The 14,041-nt window shown below is 44.1% G+C and overlaps 1 protein-coding gene across 1 annotated transcript in view; it reads right to left on the bottom strand.

Annotated features, from left to right (window-relative positions):
- PPWD1 (peptidylprolyl isomerase domain and WD repeat containing 1) overlaps positions 1-14,041 on the bottom strand; it is a 416,345-nt gene that overhangs the window by 353,403 nt on the left and 48,901 nt on the right. Inside the window, exon 2 of the mRNA XM_085631724.1 lies at positions 12,613-12,715. Coding sequence (XP_085487850.1) covers positions 12,613-12,715 — 103 coding nt within the window. The remainder of the gene's footprint in view (positions 1-12,612; positions 12,716-14,041) is intronic.

The following is a 14,041-nucleotide window of genomic DNA, read 5'->3' as shown; positions in this document are numbered from 1 at the left end:
GCTCCAAATAATGTCAGAGCATGAATGCCTGGGAAACATCTGTCTTTGGGCGCAATGCTGTGTGCTTCTGCTGGAGGACACATTTAACCTGACACTTACTGTATTATGGTTGTTCTCATTTCAGACCATCAGAAAGGCATATTTAGGCATCAGTAATTAAGGCATGCATATAGAAAGAAACTGAACTATACTTTGGCATTGGCATCCTACAATAGATGGGATTTGCACTGGAAACAGGTATTGGTCGATAATGCTGAGTCCAGTGGCAATTCACTAAGGGCCTGCAGTGGCAATTCCCTTAGTGAACTATTTCCTTTAACTGAGGTTCAAACCTAGAAAAGTAACAGGGCAGCTATACACCCTGTCCTCAATGCTTGTATCACATTTGTCGCTAGAAGCTCTGTTTTCCCATAGCATGACCTATCGGCTTGTCAGCGGGTTCTCATGGAAATATGGGAGGAAGATCTAGATCTCACTCCATATGGTTGGTATCGGACTACATACAGCAGACCGAACTTAATCACATTTTAAGAAAACAGCTATACTCTCCGTAACAGATAAAGTAGATGGCTACTAGATTTCCATTTTGAGAGTGAGAAATCAGGCCACTGAGTAGATATTCATTTACAGTGAGAACAGTTTCAGCTGTTGCAGCACAGAAATCATTAAGATCGAATGGAGGTGGGGCCATGGCTTGGCACCGATTGAGAGGTACCTTTGCAAAGCTCCCGGTGTCACACCGTCATTCAGTGCCATCCTGTAACCCATGCTGACCCCTGTATCTCCAGTACGCATGGGGCACGAATAACTATCTGGCGGTGAATGGAGTGGCATTTCTGGAGGTCCGATAGCCCTTGTTGACCAGTATTTTCTCCACAGCAGAGCGGTGGCCAAAATGCAAGATGGTAGGTAAGCGGAGCTATAGACTTTGCCCGGCCGCGGTGAACACAGAATCATCGCTGAATGGCCTGGAGGACCCTGCAGTGCTCGTAGCAGCCTCTGCGGTGCAGGGGAGTTGAGAACCAATGGAGGGCAATAGAGTGCCACTGCTGTAGTGGGTGGCGACAGAGAGGAGGCGGCTTGCAGTGAGGCAAGGCGGGTGGTGGTCATGAATTGCTACGGAACCTGGGATTCGGCTGCCAGGGGGCTGTTGAATGCCCTGGGCCGTTCATGGAGCGGTGCAGCCAGCTACTGTATGCTCCAGGCTGGGAGAGATAGCGTTGAGGGCAAAGTTACCACCCCCGGCATTATGCATTGTAAGGAACCAGGCTGGGGCCTATGGACTCATGGCAGTGTCTTTGTCACAGCAAATGTGAAGCCTGTGAGGGGAGAATGACAGGCTGCATGCATACTGCTATCGTTGACCCCAGGAGGAGAGACCACTGGGTATCCTCCTTGGTGCCCTCATGGAGATGAGTGGAGAGTGCTTGTTCGTCTGGTGAGACAACAGGGAGCACCAATTCTCTGAGGGCGACTACCTTCGAGGGAGATCAGACTTTGCAGAGTTACCCAGGGGGCACCTGCTGAGCCGGGTGGAACCAGTCAGACTATTGCTGCCACTGAGCCATCAGACCGTTCTCCAACAATGGGTAGACAGTCAGAGGTGCCATGGAGAGGCACTCTAAACAGAAAGAGCCAGAGGATGAAAAGTTGAAGGAGCCATGTTCGCCTGCATAGGAGGGGGAAAGAGCACACAACCCTTCCCAGATGCTAGACACAACACAATCCACTTCACTGGAGGCCAGCCTGCTGGCAATCAGATATACCAGGGAGACTTTAAAAACGGAAAATGGATACTCTGGTGGCCGACATTGGCCTTTTGCAGGATGACCAGCACAAGATGACAAAGAATCAAACACAACGAGAGAGCATTGGCCAACCTTAAACACAAAACACGCGTCCTGAAGGAACAACAACAGGGACTGGAAGGAAGAGTCCAGACACTAGAACGCAAGGAGGAGGATGCTGAAGGCCGAGCACATCGAAATAACATTTGGCTTGTTGGCTTACCTGAATGCGTGAAGTGTACAGATACACTTATGTTTCTGGAAGCCTGGCTCAAAACATTGGCGACTCCTGAGGGCCTCTCCCCCCTTCTTTGTGCAAGCGCGAGGGTATAGGGGCCCGGCGAAGCCGCCCTCAACGGTACACCACCCACCCTTGTGCTGTGGCGACACTAAGACGGTGAGATTAATGACTGATTGATTGTATGTTCACATAATGCTGGGCAATCAAGTCACCAAAACATAAGGGTGCCCCACAGAAGAAGAGGGTATCTCCCGCTTGTTCTATGGGGCGCACTTATGTTTTGGTGGCTTGGCTGCCTTTGATGGATGGTAGGTTGTAGAACTGGAGGGTGCGGGGGGGGGGGGGAGAAATCGCCTGCTGCAACACACGCCAACCCCACTAACATTGCCCCTGCACTTCACTGATCCGGTCGGCTGAGTGATGTTTTCCGTGCCAAGTCTGGATTGGGGAGGTTTGGGGGGGGGGGGGGGGGGGGGCGGGGGGTGGGGTGGATGGTGCCTTAATGTCCCTGGGTGGGGTGCTTGAGAATATTCCTATTAGGGGTTCACTATGGTATACGACTACTACAGGTAACTTTACAAGAGCAGCAGGGAGTGCATTCAGATGACTATGTTGTTGCGGCTCAGGGAAAGGACACGGTTACACGCTACGATGACAGAGGACCAGGCAAACCATAAGATTATATCCTGGAATGATTGGGAGCTCAGCAACATGACTAAATCATATAAGGTGAAAGCCTACTTGAAAAGATCGGTCCATATAGCACTGCTTCAGGAGACACGTGGCTGCGGCTGAAGGGGTGTTCCTCCATAAGTGCTGGTGGGGAAAAATGTACACCACCCACAACTTTGCATGGGGTGTCCTCATTTTGGTACACCCGCGGTTCCCTTTCAGGTCACACATCAACTTGTTGATACTGCAGGGCAGTATGGTCTCACCAGTGTGCACATAGAGGGTAGAGACATTACATTGGTCAATACATATGCTCTCAACACCGACCAAGCTGGTTACCTGGACGGACTCTTACACGTGATTGGTCCACATAAGCTCAGAGCAGTTTTGTTTGGTTGTCATGGGGGGTGGGAACACTTCAATGGAGTGGCAGATACCCAGCTCGACTGCTTGTTCCCTTCCCTTCCCAGCGATACGGGGTGGGGTGCTTGGCAAGGAGACTGGCAGGGTCACTGGGAAAGCTCACGCTCACTTTCACAAAAATTTCAAAGAATTTCTTTGCTCAAACTGTGCAGGGGAGGAAGCCAGATGCCTACTTAAAAAGTGCTTGGAACTAGGTTCATTCCCACCGAGCTGAAAACCTACATTAGAGGTCTTCTCAAAAAGAAACCCCCCCCCCCCCCCCAAGACTCCTCAGACCCAGAAAAACTACTAGTCTACATCAAATTGACCTTTCTCGGGAAAAATGCTTGAGAGAATAGTGTTTACTCAACTCTAACTTAACAGAACATTATGGCTTTATATCACTCCAGCGGTCCAGCTTCTGACTAGGCAGAGGCACAGAGTCAGCCATCATATCCATCTGCATGACCTAAACCTCAACATGAAAAACAATAGCATAGATGCTGTGGTGCTTTTGGATTTAAAAGCTGCATTTGACCCTGTCCACCACCGGCAGCAACTACAAAGACTCCACAATCTCAGAATCCATGAAAATTGGCCTAATGAACTACTTCCTATCTCAAAGACAAAGTGCAGTGTACCTACCACCTTTTGTATCATCTCCTCTCACACAACACTGTGGGGTTCCTCAGGGGCCCATCATATCCCCACTGCTACTCAACATCTACCTAACCACCATAACAAATCGGATTATATCAAACAACCTCACAGGCAACAACTATGCAGATGACACCCAAATTATTTAAAAAATGGATAGCGAGTAACCATGGATTTAGACCTATCCTGGAAACCACATGTTAAAGTCACAAAGAGTGCCTTCTACACAATAAAAACACTTAGTCACATCTTCCCATACCTTGCATACCAACATAAACGGCAAGCCATCCTCACACTCGTAATCTCCAAGCTTGACTATGCCAACAGCCTATACCTTGGTGCACCCACATTTATCATACACAAAATACAACTCCTCCAAAAGCTGCAAAGCTTCTTCTCACCTTCATCGAAGAGAAAGCACAACTCCAATCCTTCAATCGCTCCACTGGCTACCTACAGCGGGGCAGGCAATGTTCAAGGCACTCTGCACTGTCCACAGAATATCCCAAGGAAAAGGACTGCTATATCTACAAGTTAAATTCAAGCAAACCATACCAAACACTGCACTCCAGGCTTGCACCACTTATACATTACCATAAGAAATCTGTAGGAGGCACTGCTTTCTCAGTACAAGCTGCTAAGCTCTGGAACTCACAACCAGCCAACATTAGAAGCACCATGAGCATACATTTCCTAACACAGAAGAAAACACTATTATCTTAATAATTGCACAACCCACATCCCAGCAAAAAAGGTCAGAAAACATTCCTACCCTTCAATGTAATTCTCAGCTTACATCCACCAGCTTGGATTCAGCAGCACCCCCCTGGTGATTCACTACAGACTTTGTGGAAAGCACTACCACCTCTGCCGCAGCAGGTCTTCAGCCCGAGGAGAGTGGGAGTGCAGGTTGGGGAGTTCCTGTCCCAATTTTGCATACAAGGAGGCGAACAGATTGGGAACATGTGGGGGTAAGTGCATCGGGGCTCCCCTAGTGCAAACGGCTAGGGCACTCGACCTCGGACCTGGGAGACTGGGTTCGAGTCTCGGTAATGACGCTGAACATCCTGTGATTCTGGGCACATCACTTAATCTCCCCGTGCCTAACAAAAGAATGAATGGGTGTCCTAATGTAACGTAACTAGTGCTATGTAAAGCGCTCTGATTGGATTCGGGTCAAGTTCGCGCTATATAATGCTCCGCAAAAACTTTTTAAAAAAGAAAGAACTTCAGCAAGGTGTGTCCATTATCATAGCTGGCTACCTCCGCCCCCAAACAAGGTGGTCAACTTTTATCTCACTGGAATGTAATGAGCGAGGTAAAGATGGAAGAATGTGACCCCTTCCCCTTCGATGTCACCTATTCTAGAGTGTGTTTTGATTACAAAGAATACACTCCTCAGTAAACACAACACACAGTTTGCTTTCTTGCTCTTATTTTTTTGGAAGGCTTCATCTTATACGAAAACAGAAATGTTTTTTTCTTTTTAAACAAATGTAAAGGCGAAATTTGAAGGAGGCATTTCTTTTGAGGATATGTAAAATGATTAGAACAAGGTAATGAAAGGCATTGTGCAATGACAGAAGCTCAGCAGGTGTCATTTAAAGAAGGATAAGGCATTGTACTACTGAATATCGACACCAACAATATTGTCATATACGAATATCAAGAACAGAATAGCGAAAGTTTAGTACAAATGGGGAAGTATAGATTTATTATTTTAAACTTCATATCTATGTACGTTGAAGAAATATGTACCGTGTACATGTATGTGGAGTTGGGTATAAAAAAATCTAAAATTATTTACCTGTTGATATTTTATTTTCGATATTCTGTCCTTGATATTGTGTCCCATTGATACTGTTGATTTAATATTAAGGAGGCACACCGGATAAGCCAAGGACAGACATCTAAGGAGGAAATGACAGACACCCCTACAGACGGAAGCACGTTATCTTCAATCGTAACATACTGGTAACATTTCACTTTAGAATTCTTCCTCAAAATGCAGAGGCAATAGTAGCAACAGAAGAAAGTGGGTCATCGACTTACAACATAAGCTCATGTGAGTTTCTGGGCCACAGCTCAAATATAGGAATTACAATTTTCCCTGTAACCATAACAGACTGAAACATGTTCACAGATATTAGGTACATTTTTTATCAGTTTTCTGTTCGGTGATGTCTCCTGTGTTTGTTTCTTTTCTCACAAACATATGGTGATTTTGCTGCTGTTTGCAATACATGTTGAGCTTCAGGCCCGGAGCCACATACAATATATTACACAAAGAAAATAGATAGACGGTTCGACAGGAGAATCAAAGAAAAATACGCACTAGAAACAAAGAATCAGCAGATGAGGAGTAGGAGGCCACTATTACATCAATGACTACTGGTAGAATTCCCAAAAAAAGCTATTTTATAAAACAGTAAGGACCCTAAAGACTCTCCGCATAAGAACATATCATCAACATAATTCACGTTCCTACTAACTTTGCAAACTCCAAAAATAGAAATTCAAGGTCCTGGAAGTGTTCCAGCACTGGCACACAGCCGTAGGACAGCAGTTGACCAACAGTATTCTAGCACATTCAGGAGACCACAGATTGAGTTAACCGTTAAATCACCCAGCTTTTAAAGGATTTACTACACACAACCCTATTGATTGAATAACTGCAAACCATCCCCAACCAGGACTGCAAAACAGGCTGCAAGACATTCGGAGGACATGAGATCTGGGCTCCAGAACCCAGTCAAATAGATCGTGGCTATAATTTAATTCTAGCTCACAAGTACCGCTCCTTTCATAATTCTAGGTGCATGCAAACAATAGGAATTGCAATGAAAACACTGAGCGAGACACCAGCTAGTTAATTTATGAATGGTAAAAAGCTAAGTACATTGGGTAACAATGTTAGGTTTGCATGGATTGGTATCTTACACACTAATCAACACCAACTTATTAAGGTAGTCTGAGTAAGTGTAGGAAACTAGGAGCCCCTAGTGATGAAATGTCCTTTTGTGTATGCACAAGACATGTTGACTAACTAACATCAAGGGTCGTAACCTACCCTTTTGTTTTTGGAGTTGGCACAGGGAGACAACAAGAAAATACATCTCATGCAATTTTAAAGTAGAAGCCCATGGCAACACAACATGGTTGGCTGCAGGTCTAGTGTACAAAAACCTTTAATTTCTCAGAACCATATGTCGCAATACATTGCATGCTAAGCAAAGACATCAAATGCAGTTTTCATTCACAAGACCATTCAAATAATAGATTTTTATGTTGATGATACAGCTATGATCAAATATCATACCCCTCATTACTCTGAACTGGAATTTGCAGGGTCATTAAAATTCACTACTATTTAGTTTAAAAAAAGAAGACATAGCAATTTCTGGTGCAAACATCAGTCACCACATTTGTGAATTAGGGAGGAACTCAATCAATAAAAAGCAATCTGCTCAGAGGCACCCAGCCTGGGCAAAGTGGAAATCTGTGCACCTCTGGGAAAATAGTTATACTGAGGGTCTCCAACACATTGGCCTTCTACATGTTTCCTCAAACGTTCTGTGGCTTTCGAAAGAGGAGTCTCAAGCAATGTTTTTTGTATTAGAACAATGGCAATATACCAAAGAAGTGCTAACATAGTTCTCTTCCTAGTACACTGATCATCCTTATTTTGTTGTATACTGCCCTTCTCAGACCCTGCTGAGTCATTACAAGAAGTCAGAAATCCCATCCTAAGCATTTTCGAAGATTTGAACTGCAAAACAATACACAAAAAATACAGACACAAGCATTCAAACAAATGCACAAATAATGAAATATAAAATTTAATTCACAAACAAAAAAACCAACATTTTAATGGGAAAGAACGGCCTTTTCTGAATTTAATTGAGGCCACTCATTATCCGTACTATATTCTGTTTGATGCACTTACACTACTTTATTTTTAGCCTCTAATTTGGAATTTCTTAAATCTACAGAACAAAATTTTACATTTGGCTTCTTTGTATATACATTCTCTATTAATCTGCTAATATTATTTAATTTCCTAAGCAGTCGCAGACTGCCCGAGTAGGCTTTGTGGATCACGAGAGGTCCCCGGACCCCAGGTTAAATACTGCTCTAGCATATTTTAGCTCTTTGATCTGTGCAATTCCTGTTCCGATGGTTTTCAATTAGGTTTCCTCTATTTCTGGAGCCCTTAGTTCTACTTTTTACAAAGTTCATGTAACAATGTCTGAATGAAATACTGAAAGGCCTCGTTCAGGGGGTGATGGGGCAGGCAGGAGGTACTCAGAACTCAACTGTGGGGTTTGAGGTAGTTTGCCACCAATGTCCTGGGGTTCTGTCCTTCTATGGCTTAGCAAACTCTGATAAGTATTACTCCCTTTCGCACTGGACTCTCAGGGTAGACAGAGTGAGTAGTCACGTTTCTCTGGGAGGTAGTGTTGGGTGCATGAGCTCAGCACTCGACCAAAATACACAGTAATTTCAATGTTCTGCACAGAGCTGGTCTTTTCCAGAAAGAAAGCGCTTTAATCACACAGCTGTACTAAATACTACACAATCCTAATAATCGTCAATGCCCTTAACTGGTATTAGTTTTCAGTGCTCTAAACCATCTTTGCTCCCTTACTACACCTTCCCGTGAGAGCTCCCACTTGTTCTGGGTCCCCATTCATGAAGTCAGGTGGCATGAATTAAGCACAAGTGCAGGTTTCATGCCCACAGTTAAATACACACGGTCATATTAGTCTTACCCATCTCATGGTACGGGTCACAAGTTTTGAGTCGTTGCTCTCTTCTTGTTTAAGTGGTGGGGTTCCCATATGTCTTCTGCAGGTGCAGAAATGAACCGAAGGTCTGTTGGGCTGCACAGAATACTAGGAGCTGACAGTGTCCACCAGCATGCCCACCTAGTCTCAGTCTGGGACCACAACGCAAAAGTGTTCAACGGCAGAGGTCTCTGAAGGTTGCAGTGATGAAGTACCGCCTAGGCAGAGGACAGATGCAGCCTGGGTTGGGCCAAAGGTGGTCACAGCAATTGCAGTTCCTATTGGACCCGAGGCAGCTGCAGCCCCAGTCAGACCTATGCCCATCACAACAATTGTAGACCCCCATCTAGGCCCATTGTGATCATGATAGCTGTAACCGCCAACCAGTCCTATGGCGATCACAGCAGTAAGAGTCCTTGTGTACAGCGATCAGGGCATTTGTAGTTCCTATCTGCGCCACTCGCAATCACTGTAGCCCTTGTCCCAGACTAGGGCAACCACAGCGGTTGCAGCCTCCACTTGTAGATACGGCAATTATAAAGTTGCTAAGATGAGCCCACAGTAGCAGTTTCTACAATGAATCGTTATGGGAAACCATAGTAGTCCCCAGGACACAAGGATACTCCCTAGCTTGTTCGTGTGTCACCTGCTCTCTCTGGATATCCCTTCACCACTAGAAACATGCTGGGCCTCCTACTTCTTCATCAGCAGGCTGGCTTTTATATGCTGAGGGCAGATCAATAGCTCAGAAAGTGCAGGCTTCAGGTGATATCCCCCTCCACTCTGGAAGACTGGCTTTCAGGCATACACCAGCCCTGGTTGCACAGCAGTACATTAAGTACTCTGCGGAGCATGCCTTTCCCTGGTCATAAAGAACTTGCAAAAGGAACAAAGTGGGGTGGTTTGGGCCCCAATTTTATACACAACTTCTAGAAAGGGGATGTGGATCCATTGCCTAAAACTATAGAACAGAGTTGGGATTGTTCTCCTTCGGGCGCTCTTCAGATACAGCCGCTGTGAAGAATAATGCTCCTCACAGCAGGTAACACTGGGGAGGTTGGCAACTTAAAGCAGCCACAATAGAGGCATGAAGAAGTGGGAGGTTTCTGCACCCGATTGTCATCAACCCAACTGAAGGAGTAATCGGGGACAGACAACAGGGGTAGGCCTCATCTAAAAACGTCCTCACTTCAGACAACATAGACTGCAGTTGCACCCTCCACTCCCTATCACCCACCAAACAGCAGCACTCAGTAAGACTAGTCAACAGATTCTTGCTAACAAAAGACCTCATGGAATTCCTAAAGTTACCTCCGCCTCCATCCTCCTCACGTTAGTGGACGGATCGTCTTCTTTAAGCTACAGGAATGCGGCCAGTACACTTCCACTGTCTAGAAGCACAGTCCTCACTCTCCATCATATGCTATGCCAGACCTGGGGCGTTCAAAATGGATACCACTGGCCTCCATTACTGTGACTCAGCAACGCATGCAACTGACCACCAGACGTGTTACACAAGCTTCACATGTGTACACACACACACACACACACACACACACACACACAAAAAGGTTATGGGTCATACACATAATAGCATAACTTCACATAAGTGAGCCAATAGGCTTTACTCTCACTGAAGCAAAAAGCTCTAGTCAACCAACTCAACTTTTTAAACAGTATACTGCCACCACCACCACTTTAATCACTATACTAATAACTCAATGCAATCTCCAAGGGTACTTGGATCACGCCTCCAGGTAACAGGATAGGTCTAGGGCCTCACGGTCAGGGATATTCCTATGCTGCCAAAACACACACTAGATTAGTGCAGCACCAGGACCAAAATAAAAATCACATATACATGCAATTGGGCATAAAGGTCTGAGAACAGTACCAGTGTTACTTTTACCCAGTGATTTCAATGTATTCAGAATTCTTAAGTCACATTCAAAGCTACCAACATCCTAACTCGTGTCCAAACCAGTCTCATTGGTCGCCAGGCATATTCTTTTGCCCAAACCGACAACCTCAATTTATCCAATTTTCTAGACCGATTTCTCTTATCCTTAGGTTTAAACAAGTTTTATTGGGGTTTAAAAAACCCAGCTTGAGGTGGGCATACCCAACTTGAATATAGAAGGAACAGTCCTTCTTTCCACTCTCCTATAACCCCTCTCATAGCATCCAAGCTAAAGCACAACTGGCACCATTTCCAGGTTACCCTCAACCCCACTCTAAGCCCTCTATGTCTGAAAATCTGCAAGTATGTACTGGTCATTGTTGAGGAGGCCCAAGGAGCGCAATCAATTAAGGTAGATTAGGCCTCTGTTGGCTTCATTTAAGTAAGTCAGGAAGAAGCTCCATATTCTGCTAAATTTATTGGCTACACCTTTCAGATTGTATACTTTTGTAGACTAGTTCTCCAATCTTCGGTTCCTGGATTTGCGCCCCCCTCATGTCCTTAATGGAATTCATTTAATTTAGGTAATCAGAGTGGAACATAGGGCCTCATTACGATGCCAGTCAGACGAGCGTCCGCCCGATATCTTATTGGGATGGAGTCCACCCTATATGTAGTTGGCGACTCCACCCACCTAATTATGGTCTGTCCGCTATGAAGGCGGTCATAAACATGTATTTTTCAATTGAGGCTTGCACTGCAGCCTGGAAAAGGGTCGCAGCAGAAGCCTCAAAAGCAAAAGGCATAGTTACAAACATCCCTGCACCGTGTGCCTGGCACATGGGTGTTTGGGGGGCACCACGTGTGCCCCCAGGACGCCATAGCAGAGTCATGGGGGGGAGGAGGGGGGGGAACAGTTGCAACGCCATGGTAAGGGCAAAGAGAGAAATGGGCATGGTAATCCCTACGGCGGTGCCTGAGCAGGGACCTCCCCTATTGTAGGGATTACGGTTCCACTGATGCCCTGGTGGGCTCCTTGAGCCTGTCGGAAAAGCAGCGGTTGGCCCCTCCGCCCTATGCCACCGACCGCTGGATCATAATTCAGCGGTCGGACTGCTTCTGAAGAGGTTTATGGGTCTGCCACCAAAAGCATGTCGGTAGCGGGCCCACCAATATTGTAATGAGGGCCATAGATTGGATCTGTGTGCACCACGGAGAAACTTCCATTAATAAATTATAAATGTCATAATTCGGCTAGTCTCTAAAACACTTTGAAACCTGGGTTGTCAATGGACTCAAACAAGCCAGTATCTGCTAACCTAAGATAGGAACTAGTTGCCTGACAAAAGAAATAGGCTAGAAAACATACATAGAGAACAAAAATTGTGGTATGCTTTAACCTGAGTAGTGCATACTTATTGCATGCAAGAGTCCTAGTGATTTGTGTCATTCTGCACAGTTTATTTCAAACGAGTTTAGTTTTCCCGCCAGTCATCATGTAACCTCTTTGCCACTGAATGTTTCTTCTCTAGAAAGAAGGTATAGAAGAAAACACTGCCTAACCATGAAAAACGAGTTGTAAGATACAAGACTGAAAGCAGAATATTACATTAGTTATAAAACGTAGTGAGGCATCCTGTACCATGAAGAAACCAAGTCTTTTTAAATGCATATACACTTCCATTTCGAAAAATAATTAAAGGAACCAGTACATGAATGGCTGTTATCTACGAAAAAAGGAAACTAAGATTTGAACTAATAAGATCTACAGATTGTGCACTAGTGCAGTCGTAGAGTGTAGTGCGTAGAAAGTCGTAGCAATATAATGTGTACATGTAGCAGCCATTTCAAATCCAGTAACTCTTGCTTTGTATGGTACCTGTTAAAGTTACTTATAAAAGCAATAAAAAAATATGGAGTCAGATACTAAAGCCTTCCATCCAATAATTAAACAAGATTTTAGACCAAGATGATATATAATGAGGAGAATGCGCGAGACAGTCATAATATGCATGTATTTCAAAAACCAAAATCTATTGCAACTCTTTCAGTAAGGAGCGTTTCACAAAGAATTCCAAAAAGTCACAACAGTCAAGCAGGAATCTACTGCACCAAGTCCTAAGCATAAGCAGAAAACGGACACAAAAACATCTTAACTAGACTTACTTTGTACATGCTACATGGGTGATGACATCTCTATGCATGTAACTTCGTTCATACATTGTGGCGCTGGGAAGATTGTCAAGGTAGACACGTTCAAATTCTAGCACTGTGAAAGAAAAAAAAATCCATACATTTGTCTTCTAATTTTCTTTGGATTCTTTTTACATGTTGTCAATATTAGTTTGCTAACAACTTTCTAGTGGAGGATTTCTCTTTACCTCTAGTTAAGGGGAGTGAAGAACGCACTTTGATTCGCACTGCGCAACTACAATTTGTTTTAAGAATAAGGCTCCTTGACTCTTCTGTGGTCTACCAGCATGAACATGTTAAGTTTCATATGGAGGAAAATATTTACCAATAAAGGCGCTCACAAAAGATGCATAAGGAGGGTTTAAAATGGAATGTTTAAATGATCAACAGTCAGCTTCCTTTCCTTCCATGTGTTCTCCAGTAGGCATGTACAAAAGAATCAATGTTTTTTTAAATTAAAATCTTTTTTATTTTTGTTAGGGAGCTGCTGGGATCCTGACAATATAAAAGAAGCATTGGAAAAGCCAGTAGGTCTGGTATTGGCAAGCGGCCTTTTGGCTTAGTAAACACTTGTTTTATCATGGTTTTTACAAAACGTTATGACTGAGGATGGTGTCGGACGCCCGCCAATCTAATAAATCAATAAAATATTTATGGCTTAAAAGCAAAAATATATTTTGTTTTCAGAAAACACACATTGCCACAGTAGTCAAATGTGAATGACAATAATAGATCAATGGATGAAGCGGGCTAGCTGAAAGCCTCTATGAGTATGTATATTCTGCCTCTAACCTTAGTGAAATCAAAAGGTCTTGGCAAACGCCAGACCTAAAAATGGCGCAAAACTAAAATATGTTTAGTCTCAAAAAGCACACATTGTCACAGTAGTCCAAGGCATGCAGTTTGTTTGTAGATGTGCTCCTTGTCATAGAGCAGAGTGTTGTTTCTCAGTAAAGTTGGTTGACCCACTGCCCTAACCGGTTTACTGCAGTGGGTGGGAAAATAAAATGTGAAAGACATACTACAGGCCAATGGACAAAGAGAGATGGCTGAGATTCACTATAAGGAGATATAGTATACACAGAAATTTAGAAAAATCAAAAGTTCCTGGCTGACGCCAGGTCCAAAAATGGCTAAAAGCATAAATAACTTTGGTCTGAAAAAGCATGCATTGCCATAGCAGTCCTTTGCAATGAAGGGAACTACTTTGTGTGTGATGTGTTCCTTGTGAAAGAGCAGAATGCGTTCACTCACGGTGAAGTTAACCAAATGATTGAAGTACGTTGACCCATTGCCACAATCTGTATGTTGTAGTGGGTGAACGAAAATGTGAATGATACAGCAGACCAATGGATCAAGAGGGCTGGCTAAAAGCCTACATATTTAATTTTTACATAAAAAT

The sequence above is a fragment of the Triturus cristatus genome, chromosome 2_1 (assembly GCF_964204655.1).
Source record: "Triturus cristatus chromosome 2_1, aTriCri1.1, whole genome shotgun sequence".
Classification (NCBI taxonomy): Eukaryota; Metazoa; Chordata; class Amphibia; order Caudata; family Salamandridae; genus Triturus; species Triturus cristatus.
Note: the sequence above shows the minus strand (reverse complement) of the source record. Positions and strands in the feature narration are given on the sequence as shown.